The 15894-nt window shown below is 42.2% G+C and overlaps 1 protein-coding gene across 2 annotated transcripts in view; it reads right to left on the reverse strand.

The window, feature by feature from the left end:
• Positions 1-6736: 6736 nt before the first annotated feature.
• USP46 (ubiquitin specific peptidase 46) overlaps positions 6737-15894 on the reverse strand; it is a 77041-nt gene continuing 67883 nt past the window's right edge. For both annotated transcript variants that reach the window (XM_040238219.1, XM_040238220.1), the window contains exons 8-9: positions 15255-15333; positions 6737-14398 (exon numbers count right to left, since the gene is read on the reverse strand). In XM_040238219.1, the coding sequence (XP_040094153.1) occupies positions 14297-14398; positions 15255-15333 (181 nt within the window). In that variant the 3' untranslated portion in view covers positions 6737-14296. The remainder of the gene's footprint in view (positions 14399-15254; positions 15334-15894) is intronic.

Genomic DNA, 15894 nt, shown 5'->3' on the forward strand with positions numbered 1-15894 from the left:
GCCACAAAGGCCTGCAGCCGGCAAGCCCCTCTGTCCTTCTGCAGGGGCAGAAACAGCCCCTGTGGGGACAGCACTGACTTCATTAGACACCAGCATCATCTTCCCACTCCCGGGGACCAAGCTGCTCCCAGAGATACTTACAGAAGTTTGCACAAAATGCAAGGATGACAGCTTGATGATCTTGGGTCTCTTTGCTCTCTTTTTTGTTGACTTGCCTCAAACAACATCCACCTATGCTGAGACTCCCACCTGCCCAAAGGGAAAAGAAGATATCAAACGTTAACTTTAGAACTGGCCATGGCAGAGGCCCAATATGAGCTGGTGTCTTTCCAGAGGAGACTGATACTTTGAAAGGATCAAAGAATTAAGCTAGATGGTTTTAGCATCATCTCATTTCTTTCATTAGATTAATCCAGGCAGGGCTTCCCTGGTGATCCTGTGATTAGGAGGCCCCCTTGCAATGCAGGGGAAACCAGTTCAATCCCTGGTCTGGGGAAGATCCCCTGTGTCACAGAGCAACTGAGCCTATGGGGCACAACTACTGAGCCCGAGCTCTAGAGCTTGCAGGTCCAGACTCCTGAAGCCCAGGAGCCCTAGAGCCCGTGATCTGAAATAAAAGAAGCCACTACAATGATAAACTCTGCAATGAGAAAGCCAAGCACCACAACAAAGAGCAGATCCCACTTGCTGAAGCTAAAGGAAACCTGCACACAGCAACAAAGACCCAGAACAGTCAAACATAAATAAATAAATACATATATATATAATTAATCCAGACATCATTTATTCTTATTTTAAATATGTGCTTAAGTGGAAGATTTGATGGGTACCATTTTGTTCAGGCAGTTCTGTTAATGAATTCAATAATGACAAAAATAACAGCAAATACTTTCCAAACACATTCCAACACTGGATGTATTGGATGCCCTGAACACACAGGTAGGTAATGTGTTACATGCCGGACATACTTCATCTCGTGTAATCCTCACAATGACATTAGAGGTGAGTGTTATTTTCATTATCTGTTTGACAGACGCAGAAACGGAGACTGAGAAGAATACAGAGCTGGTAAGCAGCAGAGCTCATATCCTGATTTGTGTTCATTTGATTTTAGAGCCTGCAGCTGTGTGATTAGAGGGAAAGGTCTAGCGTTTGCCTACAATGCAGGACACCCAGGTTCAATCCCTGGGTCGGAAAGATCCTCTGGAGAAGGAAATGGTAACCCACTCCAGTACTCTTGCCTGGAAAATCACTTTCATTTTTCTATTCTGCAGATAAACAAAAGTTCTAAACTACCTCATTATTTATACCTGGAATTCGAAACAGGTAGCTCGAGTGGTACCAGAACAAGGTGCTCCAGAAAGATTCTCAGTGTACTCCGGAAGTCCCAGCTTCAGTTTTCTCATCTCTAAATGGGAATGGTGATACTAGACCCTGTCTCATAGAGTGGTGAGAACCCAAGGAGGAAACTCATACAAAGAGCTTAGCTTAGTATCTGGCACATAGCAATTGCTCAATAGATATGTAGTCAAAACAACTAATACTTGCAAAAGCATGCCAGTGATTATATCAGCTAGGTTAGCTTACCAGTACAGCCAGCAAACAGACACCTTCGTAGAAAGCACGGTTCGAGCCATGGGATCCTGAACACGGAAGTCTTGATGGAAGGACTAAAGAGGCCACAAGAATTAAGTCCATGTTCTTGATGATTCTCTTTTGAACTGGAACATACCCTCTTGATACCAATGTGGGAGCAGAGGGGAAAGAAGGGAAATAGGAATGCAGGGACCTAGGCAGAACAAGCTGGCTGCTGTACCCTCCTCTCCATCCTCCTACCAACAGTCTTAGTGAAGACTCCCACCAATCTTAGTGAAATTGAGTTACAGTGAGTTCAACACTATTTGAAAGTTGTTAAGACAGCTCTCACCACAAAACAAAGCATTGTAACTATGTGAGGTGATGGATGTGTTAACTAACCTTACTGTGGTATTTATTTGCAGTACATACATATGTTAATCATTACATTGTATATCTTAAAGATACACAAAGTTATCTGTTAATTATATCTCAATAAAGCAGAAAAAAATTAGTTCAATGCTCTCTCTAAAAGGGGGAAAAGCCATGATGGTGCCCTATTAAAGGCTGAAGGATGTTTGGGGAAGGAAATAAAAGGAAGCCTTACCTTTTTAACATCAGATTGTTGGTTTTCAAACTGTGTTTCATGGAACCTTGCTTTGGGGGTTCCACAAATGTTTTCATTAAGATTTCACTTTAAAAATATAACTTGGTTAAATAATCAACAGATATACTCAAGGGTGTTCTAAATCAAATTTAAACCCATTGGAAGACCCCAACTGAGATAAATTGGGAGGTTAGCTTATTTTTATGAAGATCTCAAAAGTTCTCCTACTACCTTGCTTTATTGAAAAGGATCTTGGATAATACAAGACAGCTGTTTACAAAACAACAGAAACAAAGGAGAAATTTGCAATTATATATTTCTGTGAACTTGGATTGTCTTAATCCTCTGTGAGCAAAAACAAAATTCTGATACAAACTGAATGCTGAGACCAATAGCAGATCACCACTTCCAAAATTTCATGTTCTTCAAGTAGCCATTTTGTTCTCATTAACTTTCAAAATTTACTTATAAAAGAGCCATACACTAAGACTTGCCCAGAGGCTCATCTATAAAGAATCTGCCTGCCAGTGCAAGAGATATGGGTTCAATCCCTGCATTGGGAAGACCCCCTGGAGAAGGGAATGACCACCCACTCCAGTATTCCTGCCTGGGAAATCCCATGGACAGAGGAGCCTAGTGGGCTACAGTTCATAGGATCACAAAGGAGTTGGACATGACTTAGTTACTAAAGAACTGTACCAATAAAATAACATATAAAATACTATGTACGTATTTACAATAGGAAGGTTTTACGTAACATTTTATTTTTCAAAAAGATTATGGTACTATTACTAAATGAAAAGTTTGAGAATTTCAGCCTTTGATCATTTGAACAATGGAACAGGGAAGGTGAGTCCCTTGTATAAAACCCTCTGGATCCTGCTCTACCTTGACTGCCAAGACTAACTCTTTTCTCTTTCCTGCCCAATGCCCTGCAGCTCTGCAGGCAGCAGGTAAAGACAGAGATTCAGGAAGATGAAATGGAACCTGTAGTCCTTTTCTGCTGCGAGGGTCCACTGCACGGAATTGTGACCCTGCTTCAACACCTGGCAACTTCTACCAGCCCTACCTCCTTATTTTAGGTAATTCTGACTTGGAGAACAATGAAGCAAGTCTTGCTAATGTCTCAGGGCTTCCAGTTCTTATCATGACTATGGAAAGCTTGCATTCTTATCCAGGAACTTCCTTCCTCTCTCTTGCATTCTTCAATTTAATCCATTAATCAGTGAAACCAGCTTATGACACGTCATGAGGAAAACTACCAACAGGAAAAGCCAGAGACAAACAATGTTGAGACTAACCCCATCTCTTTGGGGAAATTCCAGAAGTAGGGGGTAGACAGAAACCTGTAACAGAAAGCATGTGAAACAGCCATGGGCTTTTTCACTTTTGCATATATATATGTGAGATCATGCATATTCTATAGCAAAGTGCCATTATTTTTGTTATAATTTTCCAAATAATGTGGTCACCTTCAAACACTACAGCTTCAGTTCCACTATAATTCACATTATTTAGCCACTATACAAAGTAAGCTTATTTCAACCATAATGCTTCTGTATCACCAAAAAACTAACAAAAACCTGCATTTATGCAAGGACATTTCAACTTAGAGGAATGACACATTATTTCAAGTCAGAGGAACAAACTAGGCAGATGATCTCTTAGAGATGGTGGTTAATCCGAGCTGTACTACACCGCATATGTTATCCTCTACCAGTTTAGAGATTCTGAAAGTTTGTCAGTTTGGTAACTTTCCAGTATGATCTGAGAATTCTGTCTGAAACAGGAATAGCCATAGTTAACCGGTGAAGCTGAGCTCCAGGTTCATGGAGGTTCAGAAATCTATTCTATTCTGTACCCTACTTTTGTACATGTTTAAAATTTCCCATAACAAAGTTTTAAAATGTATCTGCCTTCCTTGAAACCTATTTTAAAACAGATGCTTTCAGCCAGCTTCATCTAACTCTTCCTGTGACGGAAGCCACACGCTAACCAGCCTCGCCTACGAAGATTAACACACGTTCTTTCTCCCTGTTCCCTTCCGCTCTGCTTTGCGATTTTTCTTTACTGACTGTTCTCACACTTCTAACATTAACTATGCACACTCCTCTTCCTAGATGTCACTAGAGACTTTCCACCCAATACTTCACTTCCTATATATCCAGAGAAGAGAAAAATACTGCGTCTGATGTAATTAAAGTTCTATTACATATGCTAAAGTTTGGGGTCAGCAGATAGGGTTACAATAAAGGTCTCTACAGGAATAATGTAAGATTGCTCCAAAACGCAAAACAATTTCCCAGAAAATCTCAAACCATCAGCTCCCTATGAGGCCTCACAAGCTTTATCACAAAAATCAATAGCTTGTGAGGAACTTTAGCCAAAATGTGCATAGCAAAATAAAATTTGGAGAAGACTCTTGAGAGTTCCTTGGACTGCAAGGAGATCAAACCAGTCAATCCTAAAGGAAATCAATCCTGAATATCCATTAGAAGAACTGATGCTGAAACTGAAGCTCCAATACCTTGGCCCCATGATGCAAACAGCTGACTCATTAGAAAAGACCCTTATGCTGGGAAGGATTGAAGGCAGGAGGAGAAGGGGACAACAGAGGATGAGATGGATGGATGGCATCACCGACTCAATGGACATGAGGTTGAGCAAACTCTGGGAGATGGGGAAGGACAGGGAAGCCTGGCATGCTGCAGTCCACGGGGTGGCAGTCAGACATGACTGAGCGACTGAACAACAGCAAAAATAAAATAGCATGTTTGCACTCTAGTTGGACTCTAAGGAGTAAATTACGTCTTGTCACTTTAGCTGGCTTTCTGTGGGCAGCTCTCCTGTCACTTCCCAAAATAAGACAGTAGCTCTTAGATCTTTGATTTAAACCCTTACACCACTTTCTCAAAGATGTCATTCTTTTTCTTTCCTTCCATATTCTTTCTTCCCATTCTACTTCGTGACATTAACAATCTAAGTTGGACCAGGAGCCAACAGTCTTCTTCTCTGCAGCTCCTGCTTGACTTCAGGCTCTTGTTTTCACCCTTCTCTAGCCATGACACTTCAGAGGTGTACAGGACAGTCTCTGTCTTCAAGGAGGTTTCTTTCCTCTCTCCTTTGACCCTGGGATCCTGTGTTGCCCCGTCTTGCTGAAAGGTGACAGCCTGTTTAACTTAAGCCTTGGCTTTGAGTCAAGGTTACTGTTGTCAGATTTTAGGTTGGCTTATTTCTATTAAAAACCCATGGACAAATAATGTATATAAAATAAAAGAAAGACATGTCCAGCAATTTTTTGAGAAAAAATCAGGAGCTATTTTAGACCGTCACCACTAGAGGGCCCTAGACCCAACAAGTCCTCAATCACCTCTTCTGCTACTTGTCTTCATCCCCCTCTGCTCTTACCCCAACCCAACTGTATGCTTCTAAATACAGAGCTCTTTGGCACATACAAAAGATCTGGAAAGAACTGAGACCTTGTCTGCTATAGAAAATTGGAATTCCTGAAGTAGATTTTGTACTCTTCCTACAGGTGGAGCTCAGGCCCCATCTTACTGGTTTTAGTCCCTGCCCCAAACAGGGGTTCTGACAGTGAACTCAAGGGTTCTAGAGACAGACACAGCTGAACCTGAGGGAGTCTAAGCGTAGGTATGGGGGTGCCAGGAATCTGTAAGCAATAAACAAAATTGTCAGTGTTACCATATCCTACTCATAATCATATTAAATACCTCTTCTGCTTTCTAGCAGTTTCTACATATCGTGGCCCTGTTATCTCTAACATTTTCCACAGGTCAGGGAAAAATGAGGTCCAGATTCATCCAAAGCTACTTGTAAGAAGCCTCCTTGGCAACCAGCCCTACACCAGCATTCCCTCTGGGTGGGAGTCACAGCAGATCGAGGTCTCAGGACACTCATGACAACCTTGATTTGGCTTTCTCCTTTGCAGCCATGAGGTCAGCAGCCACAAGCTGACCCCAGGAAGCAGCTGACCTCTCAGTCCAGCAAGTCCTGACTCCATGCTCTCCAGTCAGACCTCCAGGACTACACCTGTGGTTCACAAGTGTGTTTAAAGCTCAGAGAGACCACATACCGTGGGGGAAGCATGGCAGATTTCAGTATGAGGCTGTTAGAACTTAAACAGGATCAAGGCTTTGGTTTGGTGATTTGGGGGAGGGTTCAAGGAACAGGGTTTAGCTCTGGACTGGATACCGTCAGGAAGCGGGGCTAGTCCTTTACTTGTGTATCTTAATAGATCTCACCCAGGAGAGATGGGAGTGGTGCTGATGCCATCACTGGTCCAGCAGCAGCAGTGACTGGGATCTGGTCCGGGAGGGAGGTTTGGTATTTTGTGGTTTTCAGTGATCTGGTTTTTGTCCACACTTGGGCAAACTTACAAAGTGGTCTTATTTCATCATGATCACACCATGACCATGTCTGAGGTTGGTGTCCCGTGAGACTGTTTATGTCTAGGAAACAGCACAGCCCATCTTCAGACAACATCCCAGGCATAATTGTCACTGGCTATCTGGCGACTGGGGCTTTTTTTTCCCACTCAGCTCTTTTTAGTCTTATCTTTGCTGCCTGGAAGATGTTGTGGGGATTAGAATGAATGAAATAGTACAGCACACTACCCCACAAACTTCCTGTTTAAGTAACTTAGCTCTCACGTGCTTTCTATTGTTTTGGCAATTGCATCTCTATCTCCCTTGAGGACCTACAGAGAAGGGTCCCTCTGCCAAACACCACTCATTAGCATCCCAACCCCAACATTATGACCAACATCTGACTCAGGTTGGTAAGTCAACATCAACAGGTGACAAAGTCCTAACATCATCCAAGCAGGAAGCCACAGTCAGGACTTGAACTCAGACCTGCTTCCTGACCCTCTGCCTTTTGCTACAATGATGGCACCAGTGAATGACAGCCCACACTAGAACCTGGATGTGTGAGTCCAGCTGGGCTTTCTCACACTGCTATTGAATTGAGTCTGAAGTTTTACTATTAGAGATCAAAGTCAGAACAGAAAGGGCATCGAGTCCGTAGGTTGTCTGTCAGCTAGGGGCACTTGTGGGGCTCACTGGGATCTTCCTTGACCCCGCAGGGCAAAGGCACAGACTAAGACAGACATTGAGGTTACACCTGAGGTCAGAAGCTAGGCAGTCACGTTAGGAGGTAATCATCAGTATGTTCCTATTTTTTTGTTTGGGGTTTTATTTTTAGCAATCTTTTCTAAGATTTTTTTTTCTTGACATAGACCATTTTTCAAAGCCTTTATTGAATTTGTTACAATATTGCTTCTGTTCCTGTTTTTTTTTGGCCTCAAGGCATGTGGGGTCTTAGCTCCCTGGCCAAGGATGGAAGCTGTACCCCTTGGAAGTCCCTGTAGGTCTCTATCCTTTCCTTCCTCTTTTGTTCTCTCTTGTGGTTTGATGACCATCTGTAGTGTTATTTGGGTTGCTTTTTCTTTTTTGTGTTTCAGTTGTAGTTTGAGGGTTTGCTGTTTCATGAGGTTTCAATAGACCAGTCTCTCTATATAATCATTAGGAGGTTCTCAACATTTTCCCCTCCTCTTACCCCCTGAAATTCACCCCCCGCTAACTTATTCTACATTTTGTACCAATTCCATTTGAGGGCAGATTCTGCCATGAGCTTCTTCTTAATCTTCCCAGACTCCTCAAGTCTGACACAAAGATCAGGTCAGTCAATGAATGTCCAGGAGGAACGTTTCTCTCCATTCTACAATCTTCACCCCTTCCTCTGCTGAAACCTCGTAAGTCCAAGTTGGCACTGGCAACATGCTTAGGCTAATTTATACTTATTTTTTGTTTTCTGGGCTTTGGAGTAACAAAGGTAGGAAAACATGCAGAAACAATTTCTCTTCAAAAAGAGTTTTCAAATTGTTCTATGGTGTTGGTGGGGAGCGAGGAGGAGTCAAAATATATTCTTGTACCCCTCAGCATGGGAAACAGGCAATTCTCAACTCAAGATGGGCTCTACAGTGAAGAGACTTAGCTTTCTGTGGAAGACAAGACAGCTCACTCTCAAATTTTTCTAGTGTTTATTTTCATTTATCTCAGCACAGAATGTTCTCTCAGGCAAGGTCAACTAAGAGACACTCTGAAATACAAATACAGTTGAGTTGGATCATAGAAGGAGGGCTTGGTTAAATATATAGAAATAGTGGTTTCAACTATTCTTCCTGCCAAGTCAAATCTACATCTCAGTTTTCTTCTCCAAGCTCCCTATTAGGAGGAGGTAAGAAAAGATTTCCACCCACAACACAAATGCTTAACCTTCCTGTGCAGTTTCTGTGGAATTCCACACCTCCTTGATACAGCCCATATGCTCACTTGAGGGAGGGGGGAAAAAGTGAGACACATCGATATAACTTATATGATACCCTCAAGGTTGTTAATAAATACTTTATTATGAATCATCACATGGATAATAAGCACAAAATTAGGGACCCTTTTTACAAAGTCTAATGTCTTTCCTGACTTTGGACTTTGGTGTCTCAGAACCAGAATGAAGCTATCTAACATTTGTTTGTAAGCTCCTAATGTGCTTTGTTCAAAAACACTATTAAGATATAATGGAATCCAAAAAGGGAGCATAGGTTGAAAGGTCAGTAAAATGTCTTGAAAACTCATGCTCGTTTGATTTTGGTGAAGCAAGCTAGGCTCTAATTATTTGGTAGTCACAGGAGGAGGTTTTTTAGGTAATTTATTCATAAAATCCTGTGAAGATTTTCAATATTCTGGTTCTTTTAACATGAGCATTAACAAGCAAAATGCCTGAATCCATAACATAATGGATTTATGCGTTGTTTTAAAAATGGGGTCATCCCTACTACAAGGAGCTAAAAGGAAGGTGAAGGCGACACTGAGCACAGGCGAGGAGGAAAGTGGGGACTCCAGGAAGGCAACCCAGGAGGAAAAAAGAGCTGGCTGCTTCCCCCACAGCACCGGCTGCAGCGGTGCCCATTTGCACCAGAAGACCCAGGCCGAATACCAAAATGCACCAGGTTGTGATGGCTTCCGCTGCTCACGTTATTTCCAAGATTTAAATTTCTCTTCCACAGAACTTTTTTCCGAGGCGGGACACTAGAAAGGGGATCCTATCTGCTTCATCTTTTTACCTCCCAACTCCTGTCCCCATGGCTAGCACTTACAGGTGCTAAGTGATGTCTTCATTAAAAATCTCTCCAATCTCTGTGCTGTGCTTAGTTGCTCAGTTGTGTCCGACTCTGTGTGACCCTATGGACTGTAGCTCACCAGGCTCCTCTATTCATAGGATTCTCTAGGCAAGGACGAAGGAGTGGGCTGCCATTTCCTCCTCCAGGAGATCTTTCTGAGCCAGGGATGCCACCTGGGAAGCCTGGGGGATCTCTAGGACAAGTCTAAGAGTTCTGTCCCATGGGCGATTCTCGTGCCCCAGAAACTGTACTATGCTGGTGGCAACAGGCTTATCCCATAAACGTTTTCGGCAGATTGACAAAAGGAAGAAAGAAAAATGCTTTCCCTGAGGTCTTCCATTCGCACGGCCTTTGTGGAGGAGGGAGGCGCTTCACCACCGAGCCTGTCGCAGCTCAGCCAGGTTCACCTGAGCTGCTCTGGGATGGACGGAACCCGGGAGACTTCAAGGCACCTTGCTCTGCTCTTGGTCTATGCGGTTCTATTCCCATCACTGGGCCCAGGAAAATGTATTCAGATGACAATCCCCTGTCCACACAGGGACTCCTTGAAGTAACTGTTGGGGGGAAAAAACCTTAGACATTTTAACAGCAAGCTTGAGTATCAGCCCCAGGGAGCCACATGCTGAGACCACAAGAAATGGGCCCACACTGCCCGCCTCCAGGTAGGCCAGTGGTGGGACTGGTGTGCACCCCAATGGGGTCTATGCAGCTTAGTCCCTGCCCAGAAGCCTGCGGCTGCTGCCAGTATTGGGGGCAGGGGAAAGCCACACTGACTCTTTCCTAGAAACCAGATGCCCACGAGATCAATGAGCTGGAAGCCACTGCCTTATTTTGAGAATGGATCTTTTATTTCATAACCAATAAAGGGCATTTCCTATGAAACATCTCAGCTAAGCAATTCGTTACGCCTAATATACCTACCCTAATTCTGTTTTTCACTGATATTCTCAATCTGCTCTTCCCCAGACCCAGGTTTCTGGATTGTGTTGCTTTTTCTCAAGCAAAAAAGTGGTGAGCAACCTCCAGAACCCTAACTTTCTGAACTTTGACAATAGTGGCAACTTTACTATGATAACCAGAATATCCTCTACAATGCCTCAAAATCAGGCTTGGACTGATTACCTGGACACGAGACTTGCCAATGACTCACATTTTATAAAAAAGGATTTTAAATCCATGTGTGTTAACACTACTCAGATATAATTCTCTAGGAAGAGAATTCCTCTTTATTTTTCTGTCAACAACTTTAGAGGCAGGGTATTAAACTGACTGAAGTTTCACAAGATTGACATTATTGCTTAAAGTGCTTGAATTGGTTACATTTTTAAAAAAAAAGGTACAGATTATTTTAAATAAAAACTAAAAAAAAAATTTTTTTTTTTAGCAACAAAGTCAAATGTGCCACACAAATGCAATAACTATTTTGGTTACACAGAAATGGAAGCCAGAAATAAATTAATATAATACTGGAAAACAAATTTAATTAGGCAGAAATGTAGGAAATAATTTTCCCTGACCCGTGCCACTTACATGAGTGAATCACACTAGTGCTGATAAATGCCTTGACCATATAATAGCAGACGAGGGCAAAACATTTAGTGCACAATATTTTAATACACATGAACATACAAAGTTGATCAAAATGCAATGTTTATAGATAAAATCCATCTTTGTAATAAAGCTACACTTCAATATCTAAAATAAGCCCTAAGCTCCAGTTATAACATAGTTCATTGTTAGGCATGCCCATGAAAATTAAGGGTATCCATGAAAATAAATGCATAGGGACCATTTCTGTCATTTTTTTCCCCCATTTCATCTGAAATCCAAAATATACCAAGCTATAAAACCAATATGACTGGCTTCCTAGACAAAGCACCACTCTCTTGTGGTTCTGCTCCTTGGCTCTCTTCAAACCAGCTCACTTCGTGTTTCTTCGGAATGGAAAATGCATCAGGATAACAAGACTGGGCGTCAGCATTCTACCGATATTTACTTTTAAACAAATGACATTTTAGCATACTGTATCATAATCTAGATGTTAAACAAGGAAGTAAACAATAAAGCAAACATTCCTTCTCTTCTGAAAGTGGCAAACACTGTAACTTATTTTAAAACACCCAGCAGTTAGAAGAAATACAGCAAGCCTGCCCATTCCTGCCAGAAAAACGACACACACAAACCCTGGCCATTTGAGGGACTGTTGCTGTGCTTTTGTGCTATCGTTCACCTCAGAATGGTCTCACACATCCCACGCCATCCCTGCTTCACACAACAAATGAGGGATGAAAAATCAAGAAGTGTTATGTCCTCTAGTCTTCACACAAAGGGAAATGACTTGGGAGGATGTAGCTGCCTAGTGTTTCTTTCATTTATTAAAGAAGAAGGGGGACGATGATCCCAGATAGTGCTAAAGTTTAAAAACCTGACGGAGTGTTGGTGGATACGTGTATTTTTATCTCAATTTTCTTTTTCCTGCACCACACAACCATGTTAATGTCTTTGTATTATCTTCAATATTTAGGCAAACATTTATCCATGAATACTGAATTTTAACTGACCTTTTCTACTAAAAGGAATTATTTCAGTTAAATCACTGAGAAAAACTTTTTGCTCATCTGAAAAACCCCAAAAGTACTGAATTTATGACTTAGCACTCAGATAATACTTCTATAAGGGGCTTCCCTGGTGGCTCAGCAGTAAAGAATCTGCCTGCCAATGCAGGAGACTCGGGTTCGATCACCGGGTTGGGAAGATCCCTTGGGGAAGGAAACCCACTTCAGTATTCTTGCTGGAAAAGTCCCATGGACAGAGAAGCCTGGAAGGCTACACTCCATGGGGTCACAAAGTTGGACATGACTTCGCGACTAAACAACAAATTAGTTCTATAGGTTTCCAATTGAAACTTTTTTCCTAATAAATTAGCTTCAAGAGTCACTTCAAAGATCATTTTAACAGTGTTTCTCGTGTATCACTTCCAACTATATTAGGGATCAGCCATCGTTTTTTTAAAACTTTGCAACCTGCAAATATATGGATTATGTATAGTATAAACAGCTCCCTGTATCAGTCACCTTCAATTGAAAAGCATCTCTTCTTAAAAACAGGATGAAAACTCACCTTCCACATAAGTGATTACTGCATAAGTCTTGTGGAGGGAAAAAAGACAAAATATTTATAAATATGAATTCGCCTCTAAATAAGGCAAGGTATATTTTCATCACTTGTATAAAACAATAACGAGAAGATCACCCTGTTTTTGTCTTCTCCAGTGAAACATGAAACATTTCACTTCAAGTGTGAACAGATGAGGGGTGGCATGCTTATGGAAGTTGTGAGCAATAAACAGTTCAAAATACTTCAAAGATAAAGAAATCCAGTTTTCATCTAGATAAAGTGCTATGCTCTTAATTGTTGCAAAATGGCCAGTAACATTTTCAATTTCAATTTTAGTTCACATTATGCCAAAAGTTTGCGTGTTCCTTCGCTGATGTATTAGGTAACAAAATAACAGGTTCACAGTATATTATAGTGTATGGAAGTCAGCGGTCTTCCCACAGGAAGCTGAGATCTACAACTCATAAGATTTGTAGGAAACCAAAAACCTGCTCAACAGCAAAACAGCGTATCGAACCTTTTAATAAAAGGCATCGATACTCAAATGATTTAATAAATACACATACAACAAAAGTGAAAAAAAAAGTATAACTATGGTGAGATGAGGTTCTTCCAAAAAACTCCATCTTGTCAAACATCCTGGGAGCCTGAGCCAAAGAAATGCTGCCCCTTTGTTCATCCCACCACCTGCCCACTGACACTTCCTCTGACCCACCTGCATCCCCAGCTAACTCCAGTATCTCCTCCGGAGAAGGTTCCATGGTAGCCCTGGGCTTGCCAGGACCTGAAATGCTGAAATATGAACTGTTGTACAATGTGGCTGATGGGAGGACAGGTGCAGCGCCTTTGTTCTTCCTGGGAAAGGACGGTGTTGGTGCTGCCCGGCTACGCAGAGCTGGGCGGGTGGCAGTCCCCGTGGTGTCTCAGCCCTACCACCTCTGACCACGGGACACCAGCGGGGTTGGAAAGATACCCTGGAAAGCTTAGCAGCGCCGGATAAAGGAGAGATTCAACTCACAGGACAGAAGAAGAGCATCACTAAAAACAAAGAGCACAGAGCTATTTTCCTGAAACTCGGTTTTGGTAGAAAGAGAAGAAAAGCAACTTTCCGCTGTGCACAAAAGCTTCCTCCTCTCGGCTTCGCCTGCCCTGAGCTCCACGCCGCCTCAGCCCCTGGCTTGTAACGGCCGGGTGGGTACAGCCCTGGGCATCCTTGAACAGCTTCTCTTCACCCTGTTCCACCCGGAAGATGAATTCAGGTTCGAGGTTACTCAATTTTAAAACATTTTCACTCGAACAAACTTAAAGCTATAGTTGCAGCTCTAAAAGGTAAGCCTCTACCCCATTCTTCTGTCCTTCTGTCAGAAAAGAGGCAGAGAAGCTAAAAATGGGGAGCAATGTTTCCAGGGACAAGGTAAAGGAATGCACTGAAAGGAGACCCCGGAAGCCATTTAGGAAGATTAGCAAAGACCCCAAATAGACTGTCGGTGTTTGTAAGAAACGGCATTCTAATGCAGCCAGACAGTGGCATAGTATGTACCTGAAACTAAAATTAGCAAGTGTTATTCATCTAATCCTTACTACAATCTGATTGCAATTAACTCTACCTCAGACTAACATAAAACCACGAGTAGTGCTGCTTGTAGAAAAATGAAGGGGGAAGAGAGTCACGCAGCCAGACCACCGAGACGTGGAGTGATGCCGTTCACTGGTGGTCCACTGGAGAGGAGGGACGTCTGCAGAGAGACCAGGTCCGAGTGCATTTTCCCTCACTCGAGTTAGTTCCACAGTCCTTTAAGTTATTCTCTTGACTGATAGAATAAAATATATCCAGATTCTGAATTTTTTGATATATCTGATGTCAGGCCATAGAATTCTTCAATAGCTTGGGCATCTATTTTCTGCAAGAAAAAGAGAAGTGAAACAACATAGTGGTTTAACATGATTACTGGGAGAAGGAAAGAAAGGCTAATGGGATGCATAAGAAAATGTAAGAAACACCGTCATAAACTTGGGAACTTTCAACAGCAAATGGGTAACTCCATAGACTTGACCGAGAGAACATGACGACTCGCACTGCAAATCCCTGGGAGAGAATGCCACGCTTTCCACTCTTAGCAACCATAGGTGTGCACTCTTTGAAGAAGACAGGACTTCTGTCTTTCAAATGGTAAACTGTGGGAGCTCTTGGGAATAAGCATAATTCATTCAGGTCATCAAAGCTTATTCCCGTTAGTGCTACCTTAAGTGGGCTCAAATAGACCATGTCTTTGAGTATGGAAGTCTCTCCGGCTAGTGTTCCATTACAACAAAATCAATATATGGAATACTCTGGTGTTATATAAAGAATTCTAGATAGAACAAAGTGAAAAAAAAATTCAATAATAATATCAGAAAATTTGGGTATAATAAAAGGATTTTAATACAACTTTGAAGTTTATTATTTGGTCCCAGAGTGGGCTTTAGTTACTGTAGGAAAGAGGACTTCCATGTAAACATGACTTAGGATGGCAAGGAGGTCCCACGTCTGTGGTCAATCAGTTAACAAAAACACAGTATTGATGAGTCCCTGATCTTACCCCTTCTCCCCTTCCAGAGAGGATGGCGAGCAGCAGAATGTAGTTCTGAGAGAAACGTAAACTGTTTTCAAGTCAGATGACGGGAATACAGGGCTATTTTAGAAAATGTCCATACGCACACATCCCAAAACACTGTCTCTACCCCAGCTCCCTCGGATATAATCATCTGTTTACCAACCTCTACAATGTCGTCGTCAAACAAGAGCCAGAAGCCGTGACTTTTCACAATAGTAATATAATGCCCACGATTAGGACCACTAGAGAAGAACAAACAGAAGAATGTTACTAAGTTAACATTTACTTCTTTATAAAACTCTGTGCAGCTCTTTATATGCAATGACTTTTTTGGGGGAAAAAAAAACCTGTCACTAGGACAGAGAACTTGGAATAGGTCATGTCCACGTCCACACGTCTTTGGCCACAGAGAGACACCTGGGTGCTGACACTGTGCTGGGCACAAGGGAAGACTAATAAAGCCTCTGTCTTCAAAGGATTCACGATCCACTGGGGAAAACAGACATTCAAATTCAACAAATATTAACACATAATTATTGTACACCCACTATGCCCCATCTAGGTCCACTCAGGCAGTTAGGCAAAAAAAAAAAAAAAAAAAGCAGTGAATGGGGGCTTCCCTGGTGGTCCAGTGACCCTGTGCTCCCAGTGCAGAGGGCCTGGGTTTGATTCCTGGTCAGGGAACCAGATCCCATGTGCCAAAACACAGTTCACAGGACATCCAGCATGGTGCAACTAAGACCACGTGGTGCAGCCAAATAAATAAATAAATATTAAGACTGGGAGAAAAGCCTCTTCTCTTC

This window comes from Oryx dammah, unplaced genomic scaffold (genome assembly GCF_014754425.2).
Source record: "Oryx dammah isolate SB20612 unplaced genomic scaffold, SCBI_Odam_1.1 HiC_scaffold_3, whole genome shotgun sequence".
Taxonomy (NCBI): domain Eukaryota; kingdom Metazoa; phylum Chordata; class Mammalia; order Artiodactyla; family Bovidae; genus Oryx; species Oryx dammah.